This window comes from Phocoena phocoena, chromosome 17, assembly GCF_963924675.1.
Source record: "Phocoena phocoena chromosome 17, mPhoPho1.1, whole genome shotgun sequence".
Classification (NCBI taxonomy): Eukaryota; Metazoa; Chordata; class Mammalia; order Artiodactyla; family Phocoenidae; genus Phocoena; species Phocoena phocoena.
The window spans coordinates 8179050-8205879 of NC_089235.1; the positions used below are offsets into that span (position 1 = coordinate 8179050).

The following is a 26830-nucleotide window of genomic DNA, read 5'->3' on the forward strand; positions in this document are numbered from 1 at the left end:
TTAATTTTAGAAAGGCAACACCCTTGAACTTCCATTAGATTACTAATTTTATGTGTAGCCCAATTCCTGTAGGAATGATGTAGCTTCATGCTTCTTCTGTTGGGGTAGGTGGTGAGGTTTTCTCCTCGTAGGCCTTGCCATTTGCTCTGCCTGATTCTCCACCTACATACCTCATACCTCACCCTTAAACCGAGGGTGGGCTGCATGTCTCACCGGTTGTCATAGCCACCTTGGCGGATCAGAGAAGATACTTATGAATCCAGGAAGTGGGCTTCTGGCTGCTAACGCTGTCCTCACTCTCCGCGTCCTGGGTCGTGGGAACGCTGGGCGTGAGTAAGGCTGGCGTCTTAGGACTTGGCACAGACAGCCAAGTATTGGCCCTTGGAAGAATGTCCCATAGTAAAAGGGCACTGAAAGGCATGCTTTCTGCACAGGTCGTGTGATGTCTGGCTTGCCCGATCCTTTCTGCCGTGTTGCAGTGCCAGGTGGTGCTGCAGAGCTGGGGGGCTGATGTTCATGTTTGTTGAGCTTCTGGGATCGGACAACACATCAGCTCACCAGACTTTGCTTCCATCTTACTTCTGGTGGATCTTAATCCATTCCATAATACTCAATAACCTTTAGATTTTCAATGATAATTCGTGGCTTGGTGATTTTTTTTTTTCCCCCCATCTACAGTATATTCAACATTAAAAATGGGTTTAGCTCTTTCAGGAGAACTATCTACTGTACTTTCTCTTTCATTTTTAAAAAACATTCTTCTTTATAAAATGGTCAACTGGAGCTTTCCTCAGGACAGGGTTCTGATGTTATTGGAAGGCCACCCAGGGATGAGCCGGAGTAACAGAGGCGTTCACCAGGGAAGGTTTCCAAGGCCTGGAGGGTCCCGCAAAAGGCCAGGCCAGTGCTGGACGCATAGTACGTCTCCACGAGGAGGTGAGACCTTCAGGCCGGTCCCAGGACGGAGACGGGGGCTCTGGAGCCGGGCAGGTTCTGGCCCAGTCCTGGGACGGCTGCTTCCTGGGCCGAGCGTGTAACCTCTTCGACCCTGTTTCCTTATCCTTGCACAGTTTGATTGTAAGATGTGAAGGCAAGGCCTGTTGAGTTTGAAATATACATTTTAAATGAAAGCAAGTTGGGTTTCTGTGTCTTTCCTAACTGTGCTATTCCCTTCCTAGAAATTTAGCACAGTTAATGTACCTCAGGAGTACTTGATCGTGTAAGAGCTACCTAAGGTAACAATATAAATTATTCGTCTTTGAGGCAGAGAACTTAAAAACTCGATTGATAATTTGTCTTTGCAATTTGTTGTTCAGAAATAAAATAGAGCCCCCTCCCCCAACCCCCTCTCTCTTCCACTTCTCAGCTCTCCTTCTTTCTCTTTCTCAAGCAGAAGCATAGGGTGAAGAATTTGTGGGTGGCATTTAGGAGTCGGGGGCCGGCTCAGCACCCGAGGGCTGACTGCCTGGGCGGACGGGGGCTCCTGTCCCCCGATCCTGCCCAGATGCTCTCTGCCCTGCGCTGCCTTGTAGGGAGTCTCAAGCATTCGGATCGTCTGCTGACCGCTGCTGGGCCCTTGGCCTAGGGAGCTCCAAGGGCCTTCGTGTGAAGGTGGTGTTGACTTCTGCGTTTCTTGTCTGTCGTGCAGAATTTGTCTTGACTCTTATTTCATTAGTTTATTCTGTCACCTGCATTTTATCACATCCCAGTTTAGCTGTTAAATAAAACTTTGGTCTTGGGACTTTTAACATTTTATTTTGTTGGGTTATTTTACTTTATGATGTATCACATTTTATATTGCCTTCATTGATCCTTTTAGTCCTTGATCTTGTCGCTTTTTTAGTTTGCCTCTTTATCTTTTAATTTTCTTTTTCATTGTTTAAAAACTTAGAGGAAAATCTGAAGTTGAGAGGCCAGACGCTTTTCTCCTACCAGCCTTGAGACCTCGACCCTAGCGACTCATGTATTTTATCATACGTGATCTTTCTGAATCACGACAAGCCATACACTTCCTGTGCCACAGACATCCCTCACTTCTCATCCATGACATTCAGTTTTTTATTAAAAGGGCTTTATGTATGTAAAATATAAGGATATGTTTCAATACTCTCTGCTCTCCTAAAAGATGGTAGTGTGACACTTCGGCTTGATTTCCTGAAAACGGACCTGTTTGATCTTCACGAGCCTCCAGGTTGATTTTCCCCGGTGTGAGGGGGCCCATCACTGACGTGTCCTGTCTCGAGGGTCTGTGTGGTGGAGAATCCGCTGCCCCCGCTCCGCCCAACCCCGCCACTGTCCGCACAGCTTCACCCGCTGACTCGACTCCTCTCGTTATGTTTGGCTCCACGATACGGTTCCTTTTCAAACTGTCTCTCCTTCGAGGACTTAGACCCTTAGGCTGGTGCTATCCATGTTTCACGGCACTCTGTAATAAATCAGGGCAGCTAGCTGACTTTCCAGTAAGTTCTAGCCCTTTGCATAAAGTCGTGTATAAAAAACCTGTACTCGTTTCTCACCGAAAAGACTTCATTATTTACATGCTCTATCTTAGCTTGGATTTATGTGTCCAGCCCCACTTCAGGTACTGTCACTGGGCCCATCGTTGTGGACTCTTACAGCCATACACTGAATATGTCCTTCCAGAGGGATGACTCCCTCCATGTGGATTCCTCCTCTCTGAACCCAGCATTTGTTTCTTGGAGTTTTCATCAGGATGGTGTAGGTTTTGATCACTTGGGGTTGGGGGAGGCAACCACAGAACTTCAGAGCTTGGTCTGGCAGGGTGACCTAAGTGTTACTTAGCCATGGACCCTGAGAATATCCCGCTGCCCGCCACTGGGACTTCCCTCTCATGGTGAAATGTGACATGTAAGTAAAACTGGTGGAGGGATGGTGGCCCTACGGTGGTCAGCAGCATCCCCAGAAAGATATAACCCTTTCCAAGAGTACAACGGCCTGCCTAGCTTCACGAGGGGGTGGCCCTGCATCTTGGCCTCACCAGTAATGGTGGGCAATAAGGGTCAGGAAATGAAAGAACTCTGTGAGTCCGGAGGAGAGGTATACAGATGTATGGGGTTTGAAAACTTGCTAGGTTTCACTCTACTTTGATAGTAGTTTAGCCCCATTTTACTGAGCTTCGTAAAGATAGAATCTACGTGGGGTTTTCGTAAATGAATTAAGGAGAAGAGCGCTTTAGCTGCATGTAGTCAGGGCTGTGTATGTGTTTGTTGATTTCACGGTTACTTGTACTGTTTAATTGGTCAGCTAAAGTTTATAAGTAGCCCATCTGACCAGGTACAAGGAATACAGAGATAAATAAGACACATTTCCTTCTTGAGCTAACAGGATAGTTGGAGAAAGACATATACACACACACACCTGGCGCTTTGGTTTTACTGCATTGCAGTAATGTTACCACCCAGTACTGTGTGTTTTAAACATCCCTTGTGTGGGGGTACATCACGTGGCATGCAGCGTGTGTGAGATCTTACTAATCCAGACTTTGGTGGCCAGAAAATGGTTCTCTGACTGAGTGATGTCCAGCTGAGCCTTGCAGAGGAGTGCGCAAGGGGCAGTGGAGGGAGGAGAGATGCGCGTACGCTTCTGGGAGCGGTCCTGTATATCTGCAGGGTGGAGGGTGGAGAGTTTGGGGTGTGGGAAAGGTAGAAAAATAAAGTTCATGTTGCCGATGATAAAAACCGCGCACTGAGAATCTCAGACGTCAGTACACGTGGGGCTGCGGCTTTGGGCGGAATGATTCGGTCGGGTCTGTGTGTGAGCGGGGCCGCTCTGCTGGTGCCTGGAGCTGGGTTCGCAGGGCATGTTCGGGCGTCAGGACTGAGCCACAGAGCTCGGGGACGCGGCGGGCAGGGACGGTCCAGGGGGCGTGTGGAGGCAGCCGGGGCTTCTCCGGGCCACGGCCAGTCGGGGCTGGACCCCGCACAGCTGGCTCTTCTGGCAGTCCTGGCTGGCGGGGCGTCGGGCCGGGGCCAGCCCTGCAGCTGTTGGCGGCGCCCTGAGGGTCTGGATTTGCGCCAGGCAGCCCGTGGCTTCGTCCCGGGCCTCGTAGTGTCGGGTTGAGGGGTTGTCCATGTGAATAAGTACCGCTTCCTTCTCCCCAACCGGAAGAGCTGCCCTCTTCGTGCGTTCAGGCTTCCCAGATTCTAGCCGGGGAGAGGAATGTGTACGGCCGTGTTTTGGCTCAGACATTACGAAAGACCAGCCTTGAACCTTACAGATTTGGGTCGCGGCTGTGGCCGTGGGATACGTGTCCTCTCGCCAGCAGTCTGATGGCGGGTGGCCCTGCCCCTGGCTGGTGACGGGGACGAGGCGGGGAGGCCGTTGTGACGGTCGGGGTGGGACATGATACGCGTCTGAACTAAAGCAGGGGCCAGGGGTATAGAGGCGAGTGGCCTCTGGGCGGGTGTTGAGACTGTTGATAAAGGCCGTTCCTTCTCTTCACGTGGCCTAGGTGATGTGGTCACGACGCAGAGGGTCCCGTCCCTAAGTCTCCGCAGTTGATTCCGCCCGTGGGTCTGAGCCGCAGTCAGAGAACAGCTCCCAGTCGAGTGTGCCAGGTGCTTGGAAAGGTCGAAGCTTGGAGCAAAATGTAATTACTCACCTCATTTTATGGATGAGAAAACTGAGACTCAGGGAAAAGAAATGACGTATCCAGAGTCACAGACAGGCAGGTTATAAATGACAGAGTTGGAACTTGAACTGAGGGCTGTCTGAAATCAGTGCTCCTCGTTGGCTAAAAAAAAAAAAAAAAATTCTGGCTTTAGCTCTTTTGGGGCAAAGCAGTTTTAATATAACAGTTGAAAATCCAAATGAGCTTATTGCAAAATAGTGGCAAAGGCAATCTGATGTAAATAACTTCATCTTGTCTTTGATTGTAATGTCTTGGGGTGAACATTGAAGACTTTGTAGCTTTTTTGACTGCTTGGTGTGTTTTTGATTTGTACGTTGATGTCACGAGAAGATGTTAGCAAGGAAATGCTTCGATGTCTCGGGGCAGCATGAATAGCTCAAGGTCCACTGAGTTTAGAAATCCTCCAGTCATCAGAACTGGGGTGGTTGCTTCCCTTGGCTACAGGCATTTTGTCCGGGCATTTGGAGAGGTCCTGTCTGACTTTGCACGTTCTTGGAGGTTCCACAGAGTGCATCCTTGGGACAGACGGAACATCATTAGCACTTCTCTCCTCCAGTAGATTGACGTCTCCTCAGACCTGGGCTCTGGCGGGCTCCGAGGCAGTAAGCCTTTTTCTCCCGTAGGACAGTTTACCCCTGGTGCAGGAACCCCACTAAATCAAATTGTGTCCTTCACTGTGGCGTGGAGAGGGCACTGGGGAAGGACCTGCTGCCAGCTTTCTTTACCTGGCAGTGGTTCAGCTCCGTGACAGGCCTACCTCTGATTTAAACAAATTTGAGAAATATGTAAAGTTTTGGAAGCAGTTTTGCACTGATTTGATAAAAGAAACCACAAAACACTGCAGCGCAGGTGTTGAGAATGTTTGAAAGCTGATTGAGGGAAGCAGATGGCTTTAGTCAGTGGCATCCAGCCAAAAGAGCAGGTGCTGGTCATGTGACCGCTGGTTACCAGGGTAATCTGATTGCTCTTGGCGTGCAGATGAAAGGAAAGGGGCCCAGCGTTCAGCTGTAGTATTGTATAATTTGTGGCAGTTAGAGCGGAAATAAATGCTGGAAATGGAGCCTCATAGTAGGGGAGACTTCTGTCCATGTGTAGCGTAAACACTAGGACAGTTGGATGAAGAACTGTTGTATGGATTTTTTTTTTTAATTTAAAAAATATGCTTTCTGTGGATCTTTTGGGGGCTTAAAGTTTTTAGGACACTCCTTTTATTTATTTATTTGTAAATTAAAAAGAACTCTTTAAACCTAACTGCTGCTTGCTGTAATCTGAATTGTCGTAAGTTTTTTCCTTATGTGGCCATTTACTAGGCTCAGATATTAACAGAACAAAATAAAAACAAGCTCTGAGTATTTGAAAATGACTAGTTTATCAAATATTGTATTTATTCATTACAAAAATGCCTTTTAGGTGTGTAATTATACTAAGTACTTTTGAAACATTTTACATGACATGCTTTACTTAAATAAAAGCATATCGGTATCTTGGCCTCTTTTCCTTTTGTAGTTGTTGGGATTGAAAAAAAATACTGTTTAATGCATTCTGACAGCATACTTTTCTAGGAATTTACAAACTTAAATAAACTTTTCAAAGCTTTTCGAAATGTATCTTTTGTTTTCAAAATTTATTAGAATTTTAGGCTTTCTTGAAATAGTAAAAATAATTATTACTGAGGTTGGATTATTTGAAATGTTGGATAGTAAATGGTAATAATCAATATTAGAAAACCCTTGGGGCTGGGTTTTGGAAATTGGTATGGAAGGCAGCACCAAGTGTGCATTCTAAAAGAATGGCAAATAAAGGTTCTAAAGGTGATAGTAAACTTAAATTAAAAAAATTTTTTCTTACAGTTCACTTGTCTTTTGACTTACGTAACATTCAAATCCTGTTAACGTTTGATGGAAACATACTGTGGAACGCGCACTTGAATTGCTGGGGTCACTTTGCTATATTTCTGTATTTTGGAGACCCAGCTTTTGAAAAAAAGGCCATCGTGACTACCTCAAAAAAAAAAATGTCTAGCACCAAAATAAAGCTGATTTTTACTTAAGGATACAGCGTTAAATAAATTTATGTAGAAGAGGAATTGCTATATATCTTCTTATGTTTTGAAAGGTTATAAATTGGATAAAAATGTATCAGTGTTATAAAAGTGGTGTCAAGAAAAGGACTTAAACAGGAGTATTTAAAACTATCTGCAAGAGACAGAAGAAATGATCATTGTGTTCTAGTTTTCCTTGACAGTTTTAAAAACCATCTTCTGGTACCTTAAAAAGTTGATAGCAAAATGATTTCTTAATTCAATTTTTCATTATGGCTTGGTGTATTGGCAGGGATCGTGCGTTGTCTAGATGAACAGATGTATTCTGTGTGGTATTAGGAGTTTTTGCATGCAGTTTTTCATTAGGTCAGATATCTGCTGAAGGTCATCAGTATGGGGTTTTGCTGTAAAAACTTAATTGAGAGTACTATTTAACTCTCGATGGCCCACATGCATTGATTTATCAATTGTTATCGATACTTTAGGGATATTGACGTGGGAAATATAAGGCGTGGGGCGTACGAAAAACCTTGTTAAAAAGTGAACACTAAGTGATCCACTTTGAATTCTAGTAATAAGAAACCTGATTCAGAAGCAAGTGCTTTGAAGAAAAAGGCCAACAAGGGAAAAACAGAAGGTTCTGAGAATTCAGACTTAGACAAAACACCCCCATCATCTCCTCCTCCTGAAGAAGACGAGGACCCAGGTGTTCAGGTAATACCATTATTCTGATCCCGAGCTGTGGTTGTTTAGCGTGGGTAACTTTAGCTGCATATCGAGTGCACTGGACCTCCCTGGCTTTGTTATAGAGCTGCCGTAGAGATGGCTTTATTGTCGCCTGGAACATTATATCCATAGTGATGAGAGCTGGGGGGCCAACCCAGAATTAAATAAACTCCTGACTTCTTGGTTTTGCCATCTTTGACTCTGTGATAAATAAAACTGAGACTCTTCATTTATTTCTGTACATGTATCTTTTGATGTTTATGTTAGTGTTAACATAGCCTTAATATGTTGGTCCATTTAAAGCTTCACCCACATTTCTGATTTTCTGCTAAGTTTGGTTCCTTGTCAATTCTTTTATTTTGCAGAACAGAAAGTCCCAGTGTAATCTGTAGCTCGTCTTCAGGTTTCTGACATCTGACGGTCAGAGTCGAGATGTATTTGTGTAACACTAAAGTTTCTGAACAAGTTAGTGACTTTCTGGACAGCAGCCCCGCACAAATTTCCAGTGTTAGAGTCTCCTGGCTTTCGGAGACTTTTATAGGAATCAGTCAAAAAAACTGGCCCTGAAATAAACATCAGGAATTTAGGTTCTTGTGCGTAAAGCACACTGCCTTCGCTGATTGGACAGTAAGTAAGGGACCCCTACACGTGACCGTTAAACATTATTTCCTTGTTACGTTCCCTGGAAGCATGCCAGCTTGGTCCTCTGGGATGGCTGGGAATGTGGCTTCTGTGAATGACATCTAAGTTATCAAGGAGCAGTTACTGAGGATCCTGCTAGAAAAGCAAGCAGCCCCTGGAAGCGGGCTTGACCTTTTCTAATAGTTTGGTGCACTCTCAGTACTTCTCCCTGTACCTACTGATTTGCTTAAAAGTTAGAAACAAAGTACTTGCAATATACAGCTCTGTGCTAAAGAATTTCAGATAGATTTTGTGTGTGTGCGTGCGTGCGTGTGTGTGTGTGTGTGTTTAACTAGAACTCCCTGATATCTATAACTTCACAGAACGACGTAACCTTAGAGGACCTGAAAGGGCGGGGAGAGAGAGAGAGAGAGAGAGAGAGAGTGTGTGTGTGTGTGTGTGTGTGTGTAAATGAATGTGTTTCAGTTTGGTTTGGTTCTATAACTAACATAGTGATAAACTCTGGCAGTTAGAGTTAATCTTGTAATTTCCTCTAACTTTCCATATCAGTGAAAAGATATTGGGAAGGTAAGTAGCTATCTTTTAAAAAATTGTTCAGGGGGTTTTAAACTGAAGTATTTTTAATTATTTTGAATTTATTCCTTATGCCCACAGGTGTTTTTTTTTTCCCCTGAATTGCTTTTGCTTAAACTAAGACCTTTGTGCAGTAGTATTTGGACAATACTAAGAAGACTGTCACACAAGTCAAGAAAATTCTGTTGTTCTTTCACAAACACTGCTGTTTTTTACAAGTCTGTTTGCATTAACACAGACTCAAAATGGACTTTATGAAATACTAGTGGTGTTTTTTTTTCCTTCTGCATCTCAGTTATAGAAAAATGCTAATCAATGCAAATGAACATCCGTGCATCCTTTCTAATTGGCTGGTGCCGAACTGTCACGGGTCAGACAGCTAATATCAGTAAACACACAGGTCCATGTTTCTCAGTGTCTCTTCTGTATCACAGCAACACAGGAAGTGACGCTGACTGCTTGTTTGTTGTATTTCTTCCTGTAGCACACGCGTAAAGGGCTTAAAGTTCTTGAGTTTTATGATCAACTTGTTTAAACTTTAGTAAATGCCATGTCTTTTTTTTTTTTCTTTTTTCTTTTAACAAACTGAAAAGTTTGTGTCACAAAGTACTACAACAGTGAGATTGTGGTAACGCATTTAAATTTGTTCTTCAGCCTACCTGTTTTAACTATATGAAACTTTTCGAAAACAATCCAAGTTTAACAAGTTGACCTGTTATTGTAGTGTTAATTCAAAAGTTTTGAGCTTTCAATGCAGTTGGTTTCAGTACAGTTCTTATATTTTATTTTGATTCCCCCAAATGTTTCAAATAACAATAGTTTTAACAGACCATAAAGAAGCCTATTATGTGATAAATAATTTTATCTTATGTTGGGAAATTGGGAAAGGAACCTTGATATCCAAAATAAATGAACTTAAGATCAATTATTATTTAGAAGGCAGAGAAGCCATATAACATTTAAAACTTTCAGCAAGTTGAGTTCTAATTGTATTTTGGGGTTTCTTTTACTCTTATGAAGTGACCTTGTGTCCACTATTACTAACCCTATCACTGTTGCATAGATTTATAACACAAAGTTGATATGAGGGGAAACTTCCGTTATAAACATTATATTCACCAATATGCACATTTCTATTAGAAAAATAAACAGAAGTCTCTGCTTTTATTGTACTGGAACTTTAATATCAGAGTGGGATTTAGTGTAAAGTAGATTTGTCTTAGACTCTGTCCAAGCTTAGACTCTGTCCAAGGATGTTTAGTTACTTGTGCTGGAAGAATACTAGGGCAGTGTGGCCCCAACCATGGAAACCTGATGAAACATCACAGATGTGTCATTAGTAGCACATTTTCCTTAAAGTAATGACAGAAAGGTGAAACTGTAGATTCATCCATTTCCATTTAGCTAAATTGATATATCAAAAGAAATACAGATACGATACTAAATTTCACCAAATTAAAATGTTGTTCCTGATAATAGGCTTTTATATCTTAAAGAAACTGACAGCCAGAAGCAGGCGATGCTGAAGTAAGCAGAAGAGGCGGAGCTATTCCAGATCAGCTTTGGGAAAAGAGGAGGGAAGCCGTATGACGTAGCCCGGCTTCAGAGCCTCATTGCTTTCTGATTTTCCCTTGGAAAGGTGGAGCTAGTTACTGATGACTGTAATCCTACTAATTGCATTTGGCATTAACATGTCCCTTTAAGTGCGCTGTTTTAAGTGCTTTCAATGAATTCTCATAGATCTTCACAGTATACAGATGAGGCAGCTACTATCATTACCCCTAGTCTACAGACCAGGAAGCTGAGGTCCCTAAAGGAACTCGTCCAGGGTCACGCAGTGAGAGCCTGGCCTCATTCTAACGTGGGCACTCAGCTCCTGGACCCCCGAGGTCAAACTGCCCCTGGTGACGTGGGGCAAGATGGACGGTGGTAGGACCCCCGCAGGCCTGGGTGTCACCTCCACGTGGAACTGGTTATTCTGTGCGGGGCTGGAGAAGAGAGAAGGGTCAGAGGTGGAGCCTTTGGCCCACATCACCGCTCCCTCTCGTCTGAGCCGCTAGGAATTCTGTTAATAAGATGTTACCCGCCCCCCACACACACCAGATACCTCCCGGCAGAGGGGTACATCGCGCCTCTGCAGCCCTGGCTGTAGGGCTGAGTTCACAGCCTCGAATGACCCATCTGACGGTCCTATTATACACAGTCGTAACGTGAGCTGTCTCACATCCCCTTTGAGAGCAGGGCGAGCACAAACTTAATACAGTAAAATTGAGTGGTTCCCATTCTTTGAGACATGGTACGGGGGCTTGTTGGTCCTGACTTGTGCCCCGTAGGACCCATGCCCGTCCCTCCTGAGGTCTGCACGGCAGGGTGATTTGCCTCTCTCTGCCCTACTATCCCAACTTTAAAATTCGAAAGGCTCTTCAGAAGGGTTTATTTCATAATTCTTAGAGAACAGTTAGTATCAGTGTTACTTTTCTCAGTATTCTTTTTATTTCTTCCATGTGCTTTGCCAACTCACCCGTGAGTTGTAATTGAACAGGGTTTTAAAATTTACACGTGTCATTTTAGAGTTATCTGAGATGTCATCACATACACATATTAATGAGAAGGTTATTTCTGTCTGTTTTTAATTAACTGACAAAACTATTTCTATATCAAAAAGGTCAAGCCATCTAGAATTGTTTTGAACAAAAAGTACAAAATCCTTTTTTCTGCTCCATTCATTTCACTCTCCAGAATTAATAGCTATTAACAGTTTGTTGTGTCTTTTCAGATTTTTTTTCTGTTATTGAAAACATTCATTTTTTCGCAAGTATTCACTGCGTGTAGGGAAGTAAACAGGATTTACAGTATGTTTCTCTGGAGTTTATATATTTATCGCCCACGCATACAAATAGATACACAAGGTATTTTTGTAATCTTAGAATTATAAGCTAGCTATTGTCACTTGACTTGCTTTTCTTTTTACTTAACCATTTATCTGCTAGATGTTATCCAGATGCGTCATGTAGCTTACTAGACGTGTGCTTGCTGGGAAGGGGGATGGGCGTGTTTTACGTTTTGACCACACTGTCCTGCAAAGGTGTACTGCGTTCTATTTTGACCACTGGGTGGGAGAGGGCCCATTTTGCCAATAATCCTATTAATACTAGCTAGTAACAGTCCTTCACATTTTCATCAGTGCAGTAAAAAAAATTGTTTTAATTCCTTTTCCTAGTCACTCATTATAAATTCTGCCGTTCAATCCTTCAGCTCTTTAAAAATGTTCAGACTCTTTCTTTCAGGACCAAGATGAAAATACAAACTTTCTATTTAACTGGGTCTCTGAGATAGTTTTAGAACCTTGGATACTACTGTAACAATAGTTATCTAGAACTTTATTATTCACAAATTATCTTCTCATGCCTTCACTTTTTTTGACTTTTTCTTGTGGGGAAAATTTTTAAAACCTACAGAACTAGAATAGTATAACGAACCCCTACATATCCATCACCCGGCTTCAGTATTGCCTTCACGTTTGAGCAACTCACCGGCTGAACGAGGAGGAAGATGTATCGTTACTTCCATGTCCCAGTTAAAGGTCACGTACCCGGGAGTGGCAGGGCCATCGCTGGCCGAGGCACCTGGCTTCAGATTGCCCCCATTTCCATTATATTTGTTGCCACTGTGATATCTTCTGTGATTTGCAGGGTTAAAGTCACCAGCTTTTCTTTACGATTATTATTATTTTATAAATGTACCGTGCCATTCTGAGAAGGGGGAGAGCAGCAGCTTTCTAAACCCAGGCTGTGGGTTTTCGTTTTAGAAGAGACGGTCCAGCAGGCAGGTGAAGAGAAAGCGGTACACCGAGGACTTGGAGTTCAAGATCTCCGACGAGGAGGCCGATGACGCAGACGCTGCTGGGAGAGACTCGCCCTCCACAACCTCGCAGTCGGAGCCGCAGGTGAGTGGCCTGTGCAGTTCTCGTGTGCATTTCAAAAGATGGGCTGGAGGGCTTCCCTGGTGGCGCAGTGGTTGAGAGTCCGCCTGCCGATACGGGGGACGCGGGTTCGTGCCCCGGTCCGGGAGGATCCCACATGCCGCAGAGCGGCTGGGCCCGTGAGCCATGGCCGCTGAGCCTGCGCGTCCGGAGCCTGTGCTCCGCAACGGGAGAGGCCACCACAGTGAGAGGCCCACGTACCGCAAAAAAAAAATTAAAATTAAAAAAAAAATCAAAAGATGGGCTGGAAATTTTATAGCTGGAATCTGAGAAGTTCAGTAGAAGCGTCGGACTTTGAGCTGGGAACATTCATCTCGTGTTGGTGAACACGCTATGGGAAATTAGTCCTTTAGGAGTGTCTTTTAAAAAGCCCCGTTCACTGGGATTTATTTTTGTACAAGCCTGTGATATGTAATTTGACACAATTTTGGAGAATTAATGGTCTTCGTTGAGGATGAGGCAGACCTAGGATGCAAGGAGGCTGAATTTACCTCCGAGAGTTCAGTGCTGTAGCTTCTGGGACTTTAATAAACCACTCAAGCTTGTCTCCTGCTGCTTGGCACTGTAAGAGCCCCTTTATGAAATTATTGCCTTGTAGTACCCAGCAGGGCCTACTTTATTCTCTGTGCCATGTAAGTGATGGATAAAAGAGTTTGTATAAAGTATGGGTAGTAATGGAGGATTGATTATTGTGAAGATCTTCCCCGCCCCCCAACAAAAGCCCTCTTCTTACTGTTGCTGTGCTTTAGTTAACAAACTGGTAACCCATTGAAAGATATATTAAACACAGTTTTGTATTTTATTTGGTAATTGGCGCTCTGTTGTTATATAGCGTTTTATGTGACCTCCATAGATAAAAAGTTGCCTACAATAACAGAATGATGAGTATATTAACCCCATGGGTCCAGACGAGGAAAAGTTAGGTTTTTGCTGTCACGCAGAGGTCATTTTCTCTTGGCAGCTGGAATTTCTGAACACTCCTTGGCTTTAGGGACCCGTGCTAGTCCACGCAATTAAACCACATAATCAGGAAGTAATAAACAAGCTCTTCCTTTTGCCTTTCTGCAAGGGAGATTTTTGTTCTTTTCAGTCATATTCCCCACTGGTGATCGTACCCAGTGATTTAAAGGGTATGAATTTAAAGGGTATGGAAGGAGGTGCAAAAGGGAATGATTTCTTGCTTTTACAGCTTAGAATGAAATACTTTCTGTTTGGATTCATTCATTCCACTTTATGTTTTAGGAATCTGTTGATGCAGACGGTCCAGTGGTAGAAAAAATTATGAGTAGTCGTTCAGTAAAAAAACAGGTAAGCACCGTGTAGAGCTATCAAAACCTGTGGTGTGTGTGTGACTCTTAAATTATTTTTTTGCTTTATAATTTTCTTTAAAAATTTCACTGTTGGGCTTCCCTGGTGGCGCAGTGGTTGAGAGTCCGCCTGCCGGTGCAGGGGACACGGGTTCGTGCCCCAGTCCGGGAAGATCCCACATGCCGTGGAGCGGCTGGGCCCGTGAGCCATGGCCGCTGAGCCTGCACGTCCGGAGCCTGTGCTCTGCAACGGGAGAGGCCACAATAGTGAGAGGCCCGCGTACCGCAAAAAAAAAAAAAAAAAAAAAAATTTCACTGTTGAAAATGAAACTTCTGGTGATGTTTCTAATCCTGTCTGATTTATTAGTCCAATATCAATCTTTGGGATGTTCAGCCCAAAATGAAATTAAAATGTAGCAAACAATCAGTGCTTTATTACCCCGTTTAGAGTAGGCAAGAACTCAAACGTCTCAAAAGAAATACATTAGGACTCCTAGAGTTGTAGGCTGCCTTTTTCATAAATATTATTTCCGAAAAATCATGACCATGAATCTATCTCTCATCTCTCTTAGGGAGGTCCCTACCCCAGCCCCCCACCCCCCGGAAGATCTCTTTATCATGTTAGCAAGTAGGTGTTTTCTCATACTTTTCATATGCATTTGAAATATTAGTATTCTTTTGTTAGTGCAGAAGTGAAATACAGAACTATTTTCAGTGTAATTTTTGAAGATAATGTGACTTATCCTTCCAAATTATTTGGAATTCATGTTGATCCGCGAAGGTAAGCCCTAAGTACCTGTCACTAGCCTGGTGCCCATGTCACTGAGGGGCACATACACTCTGTGACAACAAATTCCAGGAACACTGCATCTTCTTTTACTGATGGAGACTCCCCATTTCATCCCCCCCATTTCCCTTCTTGCCCAGTTTGAGAAAACACTTGAAGAAGCACATAGGCATCCAGATGCATTCACGTATTCCAGCAAACCGTGTTTGGTGTCTCTAGAAAATGGTCTCCTTTAGACATAGGTGTCTGTCTTCTAGCTTGAATCATTGTCAAAGGCAGAGTTGTTACTTTTTATTGCTTTCAAGGTGTGTGGAAGACAACCTCATTGTTTTGACATGTAAAATAAGCTTTTTTTTTAAAAGATGTAAAGTGTATACGAAGTGTAATTTCCAGGGAGAGAGATGAGGAATGTAGGAATTATGAGATTTAAAGTGAGCTTCTGGGTTTATCAAACAGGAAATGTTTACTATTCAGATACTATCTAGAGATCCTTGAAAATGGTATTGCACCAGCCGTAAACTTCTCTTTACCTTTGCTCCAATACTCTCTGCTTTTTGTGTTGTGTTATTCAAAGTATAGATTTTTGTCAGAAGATAAAACTCTGGTTCAAACAAAAATAATCAAGAACAACATGTCAAGGTATTTTCATAATGAGTGGAGGTAGTGGGAGTGTATGGGGTGTCTATCTGGTAGCTCTTTGAACCTGAGGATTTCCTCTCTGATGAACATAAAATCTCAACCAAATTTCCCACCCGTTCAAGCAGAAATGAGCACTATTTAACTAATTGGAAAGGTTGCATTTGTGTCCTTCTAATGACTCTAGAACTGTTCACTTGTGAATTGTAGATATATGGCAGAATTTGAAGGCTTGATGTCCTTTAAAGAATAATCCCCTTCAGCGGATTGAAGTGGCTTGTTTGAATAAATCGCACGTGGTTCGGATGGGATATAATAATTTTCATTCAAGCGATACTGCTTCAGCAGGCATACCCAGCAGGTTTGGGGGTTGCAGATTATAATTAGCTCTGTTATTCAGAGCTGCTTAGGCTATGCATGATGTAGGGCATCACTTTTTCTTTCTGTTTTGCCCACCGGAGGGCATTTTTTTGTTTTTTCTTTCCAGCCCTTTAAAGATAGGTACCCGCAGTTGAGGAGTAGGTATTGCTGCCATTTACAGACGACCAGGCTTCTCTTAACACAGGAGATTAAAAATCACGGTAACTGTACTTGAGGGTAGAGTATTTGTTGAGTAGGTGAATTTTAGGATGGAGAAAATTACTGGGAAATTTCCTCTGGAAGGAGAGCTATGCCTTGAGGTATGATTTGCAACAAGAAAGAGGTTATGGAGCCCATTGAATTGCTTGTAGATTAGTGGCATTTCATAAAGGGCCAAAGAAAACCATTAGAAGGTTGTAAACGTTAGCAGGTGCTAACTTTTTAAACTGCTCATGTTCTCCAAATAGTTACTTTAGTTATCAGCTTCAGTAATATTGGAGGAAAGTGTAGCAGGTAGAAGCAAAAGGAAATTTGAGATTTTTTCCCCCGGATTCTAGCTATGCCTGCTGGTCTGTTTCCTATTACCATGAATAATGGAAGACATGGCTGTGAGACGGTGCCTTTGTCTCCCCCTGGCAGCACTGTGGAAACCGGTTAAGGGCTCAGAGCCTCCCCAGCATGGTGCCGACACGTAGTGGGGACAGTTAACGGGTTTTGCAATCAGCTGACCTCATCACTGTAGCCTGAGAAGCATCAGCCATTATGGTGGAGTCGTGCAAACTCACAGAACTCATCCGGCAGAACCTCCCTAACTCCGCACCTCGTGTTATATAGGGATGGCTCAGGCACTTATGTTGTTCTAAACCCAAATCAATGTGCGTGAGACCCAGTGCAAGAGACATAGGTGGTACTTGTATTTGAATTTCGAGGTAGATTTAAGAATGGACTTTTGGGTTGTATAAAGGTTAATTTTCTTCTTTTCCACATTTGGTCATCATGTAGCCCCTTCTGCTTTGAGCCATCTGTCTTTGGGGGAAAACAGTTCAAATCCTTTTTGTACCAGAAGGTCAAAAATAGTTTTGAAAGTGGATTCTGTATTATTATGTCCTATTTTCTTTCTAAATGAACTATGATTTGGCATCTCTGGTAGAATATACAGCAGGTTGGGCCAGAAGTAGGAATGGATTCATACCTTTGCTTTATTGTTACCTTTCTCAAGGTGCTTTCTCATTCTTTTGTGCATTGTTTAACAAAATTTCTGCCTTTTCACACTACGGTTTAGCTTCGTTTCCCCAGTGTGACTGCTTAATTTAGTAGTAGGATGCTTGGGAAAGGTCACTCGTTCTTTCAGGTATGATAGGATTATCATTTGCTGAACGGCTGTTTTAGAATCCAGGTGACCAGAAGAGTTGATTTAGTGCCTGGTCAAGGTTTCTGTTTCATGTGAACAGTGGAACAAGTATGGCTCAATGTGTTTGGAACTTTCTATTTCATGTGAATAGTAAGGATTTTGACAGACTGCTTTAGGAGTCTAATGAATGAAACGATATACACATTTCTCAAAACTAGTCTATCGAGCACATAAAATTACTTTAGAGGACTCTCAAATTTAACGGTAACTGTCCTAGAAATAAATCTGAGTGGTGTGTGTGTGTGTGTGTGTGTGTGTGTGCACGCACGCACACACACACCTGCAGAAATAGTGCCTTGACTCAGTTATGCATCGGACATGCCCGTTATGGAAAGGCTTCGGAACACTGGGGCATGGGCGGTAGAGGCTGGGGCTGTTTTCAACTGTCAAGAGAGTCTGGTCAAACCGACTGCCGTTCAGTGTGTAATTAAAATGATGCTCCTGAGAGCTTATGAATGCACACACTTTTGTTAATTGTTTTGCCCTAAGTAAAGCAGAAGAGGCCAGCATGATAATATTTATATGAAATGAAGGGCAAAACGGCTCTATTACAGCTCTCTACTTACAGCTCTGGGAGCAAGAAGCTGATCCAGTATGTGTGGTCAGTTAAACAAAGCACAGGGTTCTAATTTGGGACATCCAAGAGAAATAGGTCCTGGGACAGTTCCCTACAAGCTCCAGGTGCTACTAAATGAGGTCTCAGAACCTGATCACCTCCTCCCAGACAGCCTGAGACTCTCTTGTTGAGATCTCCACAGCACACCCCCAGAGGCATAGCTGATCGTGATGAGAAAATGGGTGTTCACGAGAGTCAGGGACAGGCAGCTGATGGCGTTAAGAGTCGGAACTTTCTGGAGCAGAATCGAGACAGAATGAAAACTGCCCCTTTGTTCAAGAGTTGATCTGTGTGCTTTGAGGCCCACTTAGAAGTTACAGACAGTGAGGCCACTTGGAACGAGATGGAAAGGGGACAGTACGGGAGGAAAGATCCGGAAGAAGGAAATCAGGAGATAACAGAACATAGAAAGGATAAAGCGTGTCTTTTTACTACCTCAAAGATAAGTAATTTTGAAAAACTCTTTCAGAACTGAAAGAAATATAGTTAACATCAAAAAAGCAAAAACAGTAGACCAGACGTTTGAATTCCACTCGAGGTTTGAATTTCACGATACACTATGAGAAGCATCACAAGATCTAGCCTCACCCTGGTTCCCCATTCTCCTTGGCTGACCACAGTCTTATCTTTGCCTTTCTACTGTGATCTCCAGTTCTGTGCAAAGATACTGTGTCTTGAAATGGTTGCTGAAATGTGGGAGTGGAACGGAGTAATGTTAAGGGCTAGAAAAATGTAAGGCGAGTTTGGGATGGATTGTTACTTGAATCGACCAGAATTTACCTATACAGTAATTGCAGGCTTATATCCCTGCTCTTGAGGGCACCCAGCAAACATTTCTTTTCATTTTGGACACCTGAAAGTCTGGGACATGCCACAACACTGTAAATCAACTATACTCTAATAAAAATTAATTTAAAAAAAGAAAATCTGGGGATACAGATGGTTTTCTGAACACGTTGATTTAAGAAGCTGCTTTAGGGTGATGACCGTTTATAGATCCATTAGGGCAGGATCAGATATTAATGGGTCTCGACCCCTCTCCTGAATATCCTGTCTTCTTACTGGTGATCTCTAGGCAGATGGAAAAACTGCTTAAAATTTAGGTTTAACTGATAACGTGGGATAGTTTTGAAGACAAGTTTTAAGTTCACAGTCTTTGACAGTAGTTCGAAGATTGGGGATTGAGGCTGATCCTAGGCTCTTTGAGCAGATCTGGTGCCAGTCTGTCACCCAGTGAGAAGTCTCTGCTCCTTTGTTCGCCCTCTGCTGCGTTCTGACTTGCCTTAATTTTCTTTGCGGCACCTCTGAGGCAGTTTAGCAGCCAAATGTGACCCTCAAGGCAGGTACTCTTGTAAGAGTGTAAAAGCAATCTCTAGACATCTGTAAGTGGTGTTGATTTTTTTACATCCCTGATTTATCTGATCAAATGTTCCAAAAGAACATTACCTATTACAACTTGTTTAACAGCCTACAACCAAGAGGAAAAAAAATATTGAAAGAGATGCTTAAAATATTATATGTGCAGTGTCTTCTGCAGACATTACAATAGGCAGGATCAGGGGAGACGTTCGAGATAATCCCGCCACTGCACCCTTGACTTGGCTGATGGGTCACGATTTTAACCTCACCTCGGTGTCGTATTTGGAGTGTTAATTTTATTTGGCTGCTGTGCGTATGTGACATCTTGTCTGAGAGATTTTAATTGTACCATTGAGTCAAACTGAAACTGTGAATAGTGATGCACTGAAATTACAGCCTCGGAACAAGGTTTAGTTTTAGATGGTTTCTTGTTTAGCGTTATTAACTATATGGAGGAATAAATGTCTTTTAAATATTTTAAAACATTACAAAACCCACCATGTAAAGTTGCCATGAGGCGGCCAAAAATAATCCATATGGCATTCAGGAGAGCAGTGGCTAATTGGCTGCTGCCTGAGAAAATGGTACACTTGGCGTCTACTTAGCCCTGTGGGTTTGGCAGAAAGCCACATTTGGGGTCAGGCTGTTGTGAATGAAGCTGCATGTGGTTAGGGACGAGCTAAAGCCATGCACGTCTGAGAAGCCGGAGCCCATCGGGTAGCGCGCGTGGTCCGCCCTCATCCCTCTGGCCTCCCAGCAGCTCACCAGATGCTCATCCTTCCAGGAGCGAGCGCCCTGTGCCGCTTCCGCGATGCCTGTTTGTGCCCACACGGGAGTAAATCATGCCTTTGGAACATTCTAGTAGATGGTTTCAAGTGCATGCCTGAAATTTTCCTCTGTTGCAGAAGGAATCTGGAGAAGAGGTAGAAGTTGAGGAGTTCTACGTGAAATACAAAAACTTGTAAGTACATTGTGATTTCTTTTTTTTTTTCCATGGAGGAATATATTTTCAATGTACCAAATTTTAAAAGGTAATCAGGAAGTTTTTTTTTTTAAATTGGCAACGGGGAAATTCTGGTGTGGTTTATTCAGTGCCATCTAGGCCGTTGCCTACTAACTTTTCTATCTTTGATAGTTTACGAACTTTATTTTTCTGCAAAATGTGTAATTGGTGTACAGGCTGACTAGCTTTTGTGTATAACCAAGACGTTCTTTTTAGAGGGGATGAAAGCTCATGCAGTAACAGAAAAGTGAGGAAAGTATTATAATACCTGCCTGACTCTGAGAATGAATTTTGCTCTGCGGGGCTCCCTGCCTTCGTATTTCATCGGGATGCTTGGCACCCGAGATGAGAACTCTGCTCTCAGGCAGAGGCTCTGGGAAATCGTGACATCACTCGTGTTCTGAAATGCAGTGAGCTATGATTTTGTTGCTCCGTTTTCATTTCTAATTTTTGTCTAGTGAATTTGAATTGCATAACTCTTAAGAAAACTGCATGAAAAACCACCGTGAGTTGTTCTGATTGTAGATGGAAGCTGGATACTAGGGCCAGGCACACTCTGACGAGGCAACCTCGTTGGAAGCATCAATAGTCACCCTGCTGAGGAGGTCAAATAACAATCACAGAACAAGGACAAAAGTATTTATTGATAACATACAAGTGAAATGTGCTGTAAACTTTTTAAATGTACTTTAAGCTTTTTGAGGCAAGGAACTCAAGTACCATATTAATAAATTCTAGGGTTAAAGAGAGGCTTTGGGGAGCTGTCAGAACAGCTTAAGAAAATTTACCCTACCCTCGAAAATAAAAGCATCAGGCCTCGTGGTTTCCGTCATTCCCCCCTGTTGCAGTTGGCACTGGGTTAATTAGCGGATGCATTTCTGACGTTTGCGGGCAAAACCTTTTACCAGGTAAAAAGATGGTAAGAGAAGGAGTCTCTTACCAGTGTTATTGTAAGAATTCAGTGAAATGAAAAATGCTCAGTAAACATTAGACGCTGTCATCGTTCTATATACTCAGAGCACGATGAGTTTACACACGTGCAAGTTATGCACATGGCGTGGTTTCAGATAGTCTTATAAGGAGAGTGGAAAGACCAGATAAGGAGGAGAAAACGAAGTAAGCTGGAGAGACAGAGAGTTCTCTGGCCGGTTGATCAAATCACACTCAAAGCACAGAAGTTTTAAGTATCGATTGCCAGGAAGTGGCACCGCGAGACAGGCACCCGTCCCGGTCAGCGTGTGGCTGTGGGAGGTGAGGCGCTCGGTCTGTGGGAACCATCTCAAGTCGCCTGCGCACAGCCCCAGAGCTGGGCCCGGGCTCCCTGCCCGGGTGCCACTGCCGCCAGCCAGGGGAGGCGAGCCACCTGTCTGCCATCGGTCACGTGAGATGAGGCAAAGCAGTGCTCAGAAGTAGCTTTCCTCTCTGATGTTATCGAGATCTAAGGGAAGTTAACGTTTCCATAAAATTAAAAGTTTTTCTTAACCTTTCATTTTGACATGATTTGAGATTTACAGAAAAATTGCAAAACCAGTGCAAAGAATTCCTGGTTTTCTTCTTATAATTAAAGAGTATCCTGTGGAAAGATGCTTTGAGACTATTACACACGACAGTCGCTAAGTGGTGATTTAACAATTCCATTGTTCCTGCTGAATTTACGGGTCGGGCGTCTGCTGTTAGGAAGAGCTTTACCTTCTTACCTATCTGCTTATTTATAGCTGTGTGGACTTGCGGAGTCTTCTTTCATGCAGTGCGTCATAGTTCCTTACCGTCCTACCGTTACTTACTTTGCTCACATTATCCCAGATCTGGCCGGTGGGAGCCCCTGCAGGCTGTCTCCTCCCTTCCTTTTGTCTTGTCCCCATCCTTCTTCGAGCTCTTCCTTACTTTCTGGCACCAGAGGATGTTCCTAACCCATTTGCATCTTCCCTATTTAAGTCCTGGAACCGATCGTTTCTCTAAGGAGCCTTGGTTGTTTTTTACTGGAGAAGGGCATTTAGAAACCAAGATTTGGGTACTAGATGTGCTCATTGCTGCTGGGGGGTCATTGCTTCCAGACCTCTCAGTGGATGGGGCTTGGAAGGGCATGCACGTGCATGTGTATATTTGATATGTATGTATGTATGTATGACATGTATACCTACATATGTTCCACAGACATATATGTTTGTTATATATACACACATGCACGTCTCTCTACCTACCTCCCTACCAACAAGGAGAACCAGTGCCTTTATAGTGATACTTCCAATTTTATTTCAATACCACAGGGTTCATTCTATTCTTTCCCCTTCCAATATTAATAACTCCATTTTTTTCGACTATGAGAAACCTGGCTCCTATTTTCCGTAATATATTTTCTTATTTGTTAATCCTAGGGTATATCAGAAGTGCTTTCAGAATTACTAGACCATATTTCTGTGAAAAAGAAGCCTGCTAACTAGCGTTCATTCTGTATTGGTTTAGAGTTCTTCTGTCTTTAGCCTGATGCTGTAGAGGCTAAATGCTTTTTCCAGTATTTCCTCAGGTTAGTTCTCCTCCCCGACCCCCTTCAGTGCAATGTTATTTGCTACTCAGTTTGGTTCATTAGCTTCTGTGTTTGTATTCCATTGTAGGCCGCCCCCACCCCCATCCTTGTTGATTTTCTTTTTTTCTTTTTGCTTTTTTCCAAGTTCGTGAAATATTAACACGGCTCAGTAGTCATAACTGTACACAAAATGATGCCCAAAGAAGAGGCGCCATCCTCCCTTCCTTCCCACCTCATTCCTACTTACCTTTTCATTAATCCCAGATTTATCCTTCCTATAAGTTTTGGCATGAATGTGCGGATAGATAACTATTATTTCCCCTTCTTCCTTAAACACAGAGGAATAGCATCAGTACACACTTGCACTTTGCTGTTTTCACAATACTGTGTATACTAAGTTACTCAACAGCAGTTCAGAGCATCTTCCTCATTCTTTGTTACGACTGCCTAGTACTCCTTTGCATGGCTGTGTCGTTAACTTATCCAGCCAGTCTCCTGGGTATGCCGGCATGTAAGTGGCTTCTCATATTTCACAGTTACAGATAATGCTGCAATATATATTCTCATGCCTGTGTATTTGCGAATTGTTGGAGGCATAGCTTCAGGGTGAATTTTTAGAATAGGGATTGCTAGATCGAAAGGCATAACATAAATGTAGTTCTGTTAGACATTGCAAAATTCCCTTCCAGAAGTGTTGTGTCAGTTTGCATTCCTACCAGCAATGTAGGAGAGCACCTATTTCCCCACAACCTTTCTCCCGTGTAGTGTGGTGTGTTTTTTTGTTGTTCTGTTTTTTGTTATTTTTACTTTTCGTGGGAAGTCGTATTTCAGTGTGGTTTTAATTAGCATTTTCTTTCATTGTGAGTGATTTAGAACATCTTTTCATAAATGTAACGGCCACTTTTGTATCTTGTTCTGTCAATTACGTGTTCCTGTCTCTTGCCCATTTTTCTGTTGTGCTTCCCTCAGTTTTTAACGGTTCTCTGTATATGTGGGACATTAGTCCTTAATCTGCGTTATATGTTGCAGCTATCTTTTCCCAGTTTCCGTGGTCATTTGGCTTTATTTATTGTTGGTTATAGCATTGTAAGTGTTAAAAAGTGTTTTGTATATTGAGATTTATTAATCTTTCCTTTTATAGGATCTGACATTTGAAGCATAGTTAGAAAACCTTTTCCTACCCCCTGGTTAAAGGGGAATTTGCCATGTTTTCCTCTAGTACTTGAATGGTTTCATTTTCTCTGTTTATTAGGTGCTTGATCCACTGGTGTTTACTCTTGTAAATGGGGTAAAGCGTGACTCTAATTTTTTATTGTTTTCCAAATATTGTTGTTCCAGCACCATTATTAAAAAGCCCATCTTTGCCCGGGTGATTTGAGATGCAATCTTTATCCTGAACTGAAGATACATATTTATGGTATCCATATCTGTTATTTATTCTAATCCTTCGCTCTGTCTCTTCACGAGTCAGTAGCACACTGTTTTTACTTGTAGAGGATTTATAGTGTATTTTAATATCTGATTTATCTAGTTTCCTTTTTAGTGTTTTCCTGGATGTTTTGCGTGTCTGTTTTTATATATAAATCTAGCATTCACTTGTCTAACTCCATTGAAATGGTTGTTTATATTTTTATTTACATTGTGTTAAATCACAAATTTATGATTTATGATGTTGAGTCATGCTATCTAAAAACAAGGATGTCTTTCCAGTTGGTTCAACTTGATTTTCTTATCTTTTAGGAGGGTTTTAAATGCTTCCTCATGCAAGTTTCACACACTTCTTGTTAAATATATTACTAAGGATTTTATCTTTGTTGATACCGTAAAAGAGGTTTTCCCTGATGCTATTTTCTCTAAGTGGCTATTATTTGTGTGAATGGAGACATTTGACTTCTGTCTGTTAATTTTATATCCTGCTGCATAACGGAATTATTTTATTTTATTATTTGAATTACTTTCCTAATTGATTCTCTAGGGTTTTCCAGTTATACAGTCATGGCATCTGCAAATAAAGATAGTTTTACTTCTTATTTTCCAATTATCACTCCTCTTGTTGTCTTCTCTCATGTAATAGCATTGGCTAATGCCTGGAATATGATATTGAATAGTAGTGGAGAGATATGGGCGCCCTTGCCTTGTTTCTGATCCTAGAGCAAAAGCCTGTGGTTTTTCTCCATTGAGTTAAAGCAGAGTCACTGCCAGAAAGTTTCAGCCCAGTTTACAAGAGGGAGAGCAGAGCTGGACCCACCTGCTCAAGTGCCTGTGTCTCCCTTGTGGTCACCCTGGCAGTGCTTTATGGCAGGTTCACCTCAGCCGAGACAAGGGTGCTGACTGCACACATGCCTTTTTCTGTCCAATAATTAGGAGACTAGACTAGGTGATTTTTATAATATTTGGTTTCGGTTGTAGCAGTATTGCAAATAATTTATTGAAAATTTGGAAATTACAAGTTGAAAGTAGAAGATAGAATATTTACCATCTTACCACCCACAATGATCATTACTAACATTTTGATGCATTTTCGTCTAGTCTGTTTTCTCTCTCTCTCTCTCTCCCTCTGTGCGCAGGGTTTCTATCAATTCATATCTGTACAAGGTATATGTATTTAAAGTCCTTATCTCCCTTGGTCAATTGCAGAAGGACTAAATCAGTCCTACCTATGAAAATGCATATTAGACGTTACATAAATACAAATGATGTGATATTTAATGTCAGAAGCTTTTTCCATATCGTTCATTATTTTTTGAGAGATTTTATAGTGGCTGCATAATTTCTAAGAGTAGTAGTACCTTGATTGTGAAAGCACCTCATTTCTTTTTAATGTCATCACCAGAAAGAGAAACAAGAGACAGTCGAGGCCATGGAGGGGGGTGGGGGGGTGGCAGAGAGAGGATGATAGTACAGAAGAATATTGAAATACCAAACGAAAGAATGTCAGAGGTACCATAAAACAGTAACTATATACCAGTGAGTCTTGGGGATGGACAAGGAAAGGTGGGGAGTATTCAAGTTCAGGTCAGAGAAGACACAGCAAATGCTCAGCACAGGCCTGTGGCAGGTCTGAACGGGAGGAGACTAGCCAGTGCAAGGAGAGGGTAGACAGTAGGGAGTGAAAGATTCACAAGGGACCCCAAGGGGCATCAGTCCTCTCAGAGCTGGGAGACGGGAACTGACCAGGAGCTGGTTGGGGACAAGGGAGTTCCAGAGCTGGTGGTGGCCCTTTGCTGCCCAGCAGCTGTAGAAGGAGGGAGTTAGGTTTACCTTCGCTCTTTTAAATTTGAATTCTTTTACCTTGACAGAAACCTTTTATTTCTCAATTAATGATAAAAGGCTCAAAACGAATTCATAATTAAGGCCACCCTGTAGTGCTAATTGTTTTGTATTGAAGTGTAATCCATTCACTTATGAAAACAGCTTGTTACTAGGTCATTTCCTTTTCTTTCTTTCTTTTTTTTTTTTTAAATGGGAGGTGGGTAAGAGAACTGCAGGCCCAGGACAGAAGGCAAATTTTAGGCATTATTATTGATTTTCTTTTCTTATTCTCAAACATTAGTAGTTATATTGAACGTGGCTTGGCAACCTCTGTGAGTAATTAAACAGGTTATTATGTTAATTATCTGTTTAGTTCATTTTGGGGGGGAATGATAATGAACATGTATAATAAAATAGATTAATTATCTTCTACCTGTTTCAAGGATATTATTTTGTTCTTTTAGCTCTTATCTTCATTGTCAGTGGGCATCTGTAGAAGATCTGGAAAAAGATAAGAGAATTCAGCAAAAGATTAAACGATTTAAGGCAAAGCAGGGCCAGAACAAATTCCTTTCAGAGGTATGGAAAACCTGGTTAATTTTCTAAAGTGTTTACATTTTTAAAATGTTCTGAATTTTGAATTTTAGGTCAGTATATTGTTAAGAAAAACTAGTTTGCCTCATTTGGTGCTGTTACTTGCATATCGGTAACTGGTTATTGCTAAAATAATTTGTAAACAGGAAATTTCTCATTCTTCCTGTTGCTTAGTTCTAGAAGATACTGGTCCTTATGATATTATGTGGAAATATGATGGTGTGATTAAATCTTGTAATGAAAATACAGTTAGTAGACAGTGAAAAAAGTAAGTAGACAAAAGTCCTGTTAAGATTTTAGCAGGGTAAAAACGCTACAGTGAGTATTAAGTATAAGTTCTAGGATATAAAAGTTTCTTTCTGTTGG

General features: G+C 42.2%; 1 protein-coding gene across 1 annotated transcript in view; it reads left to right on the forward strand.

The window, feature by feature from the left end:
• The window catches only part of CHD7 (chromodomain helicase DNA binding protein 7), a 119626-nt gene that overhangs the window by 45814 nt on the left and 46982 nt on the right, over nucleotides 1-26830 (forward strand). The window contains exons 3-7 of the mRNA XM_065895739.1: nucleotides 7265-7406; nucleotides 12442-12579; nucleotides 13858-13923; nucleotides 19997-20052; nucleotides 26335-26449. Coding sequence (XP_065751811.1) covers nucleotides 7265-7406; nucleotides 12442-12579; nucleotides 13858-13923; nucleotides 19997-20052; nucleotides 26335-26449 — 517 coding nt within the window. The remainder of the gene's footprint in view (nucleotides 1-7264; nucleotides 7407-12441; nucleotides 12580-13857; nucleotides 13924-19996; nucleotides 20053-26334; nucleotides 26450-26830) is intronic.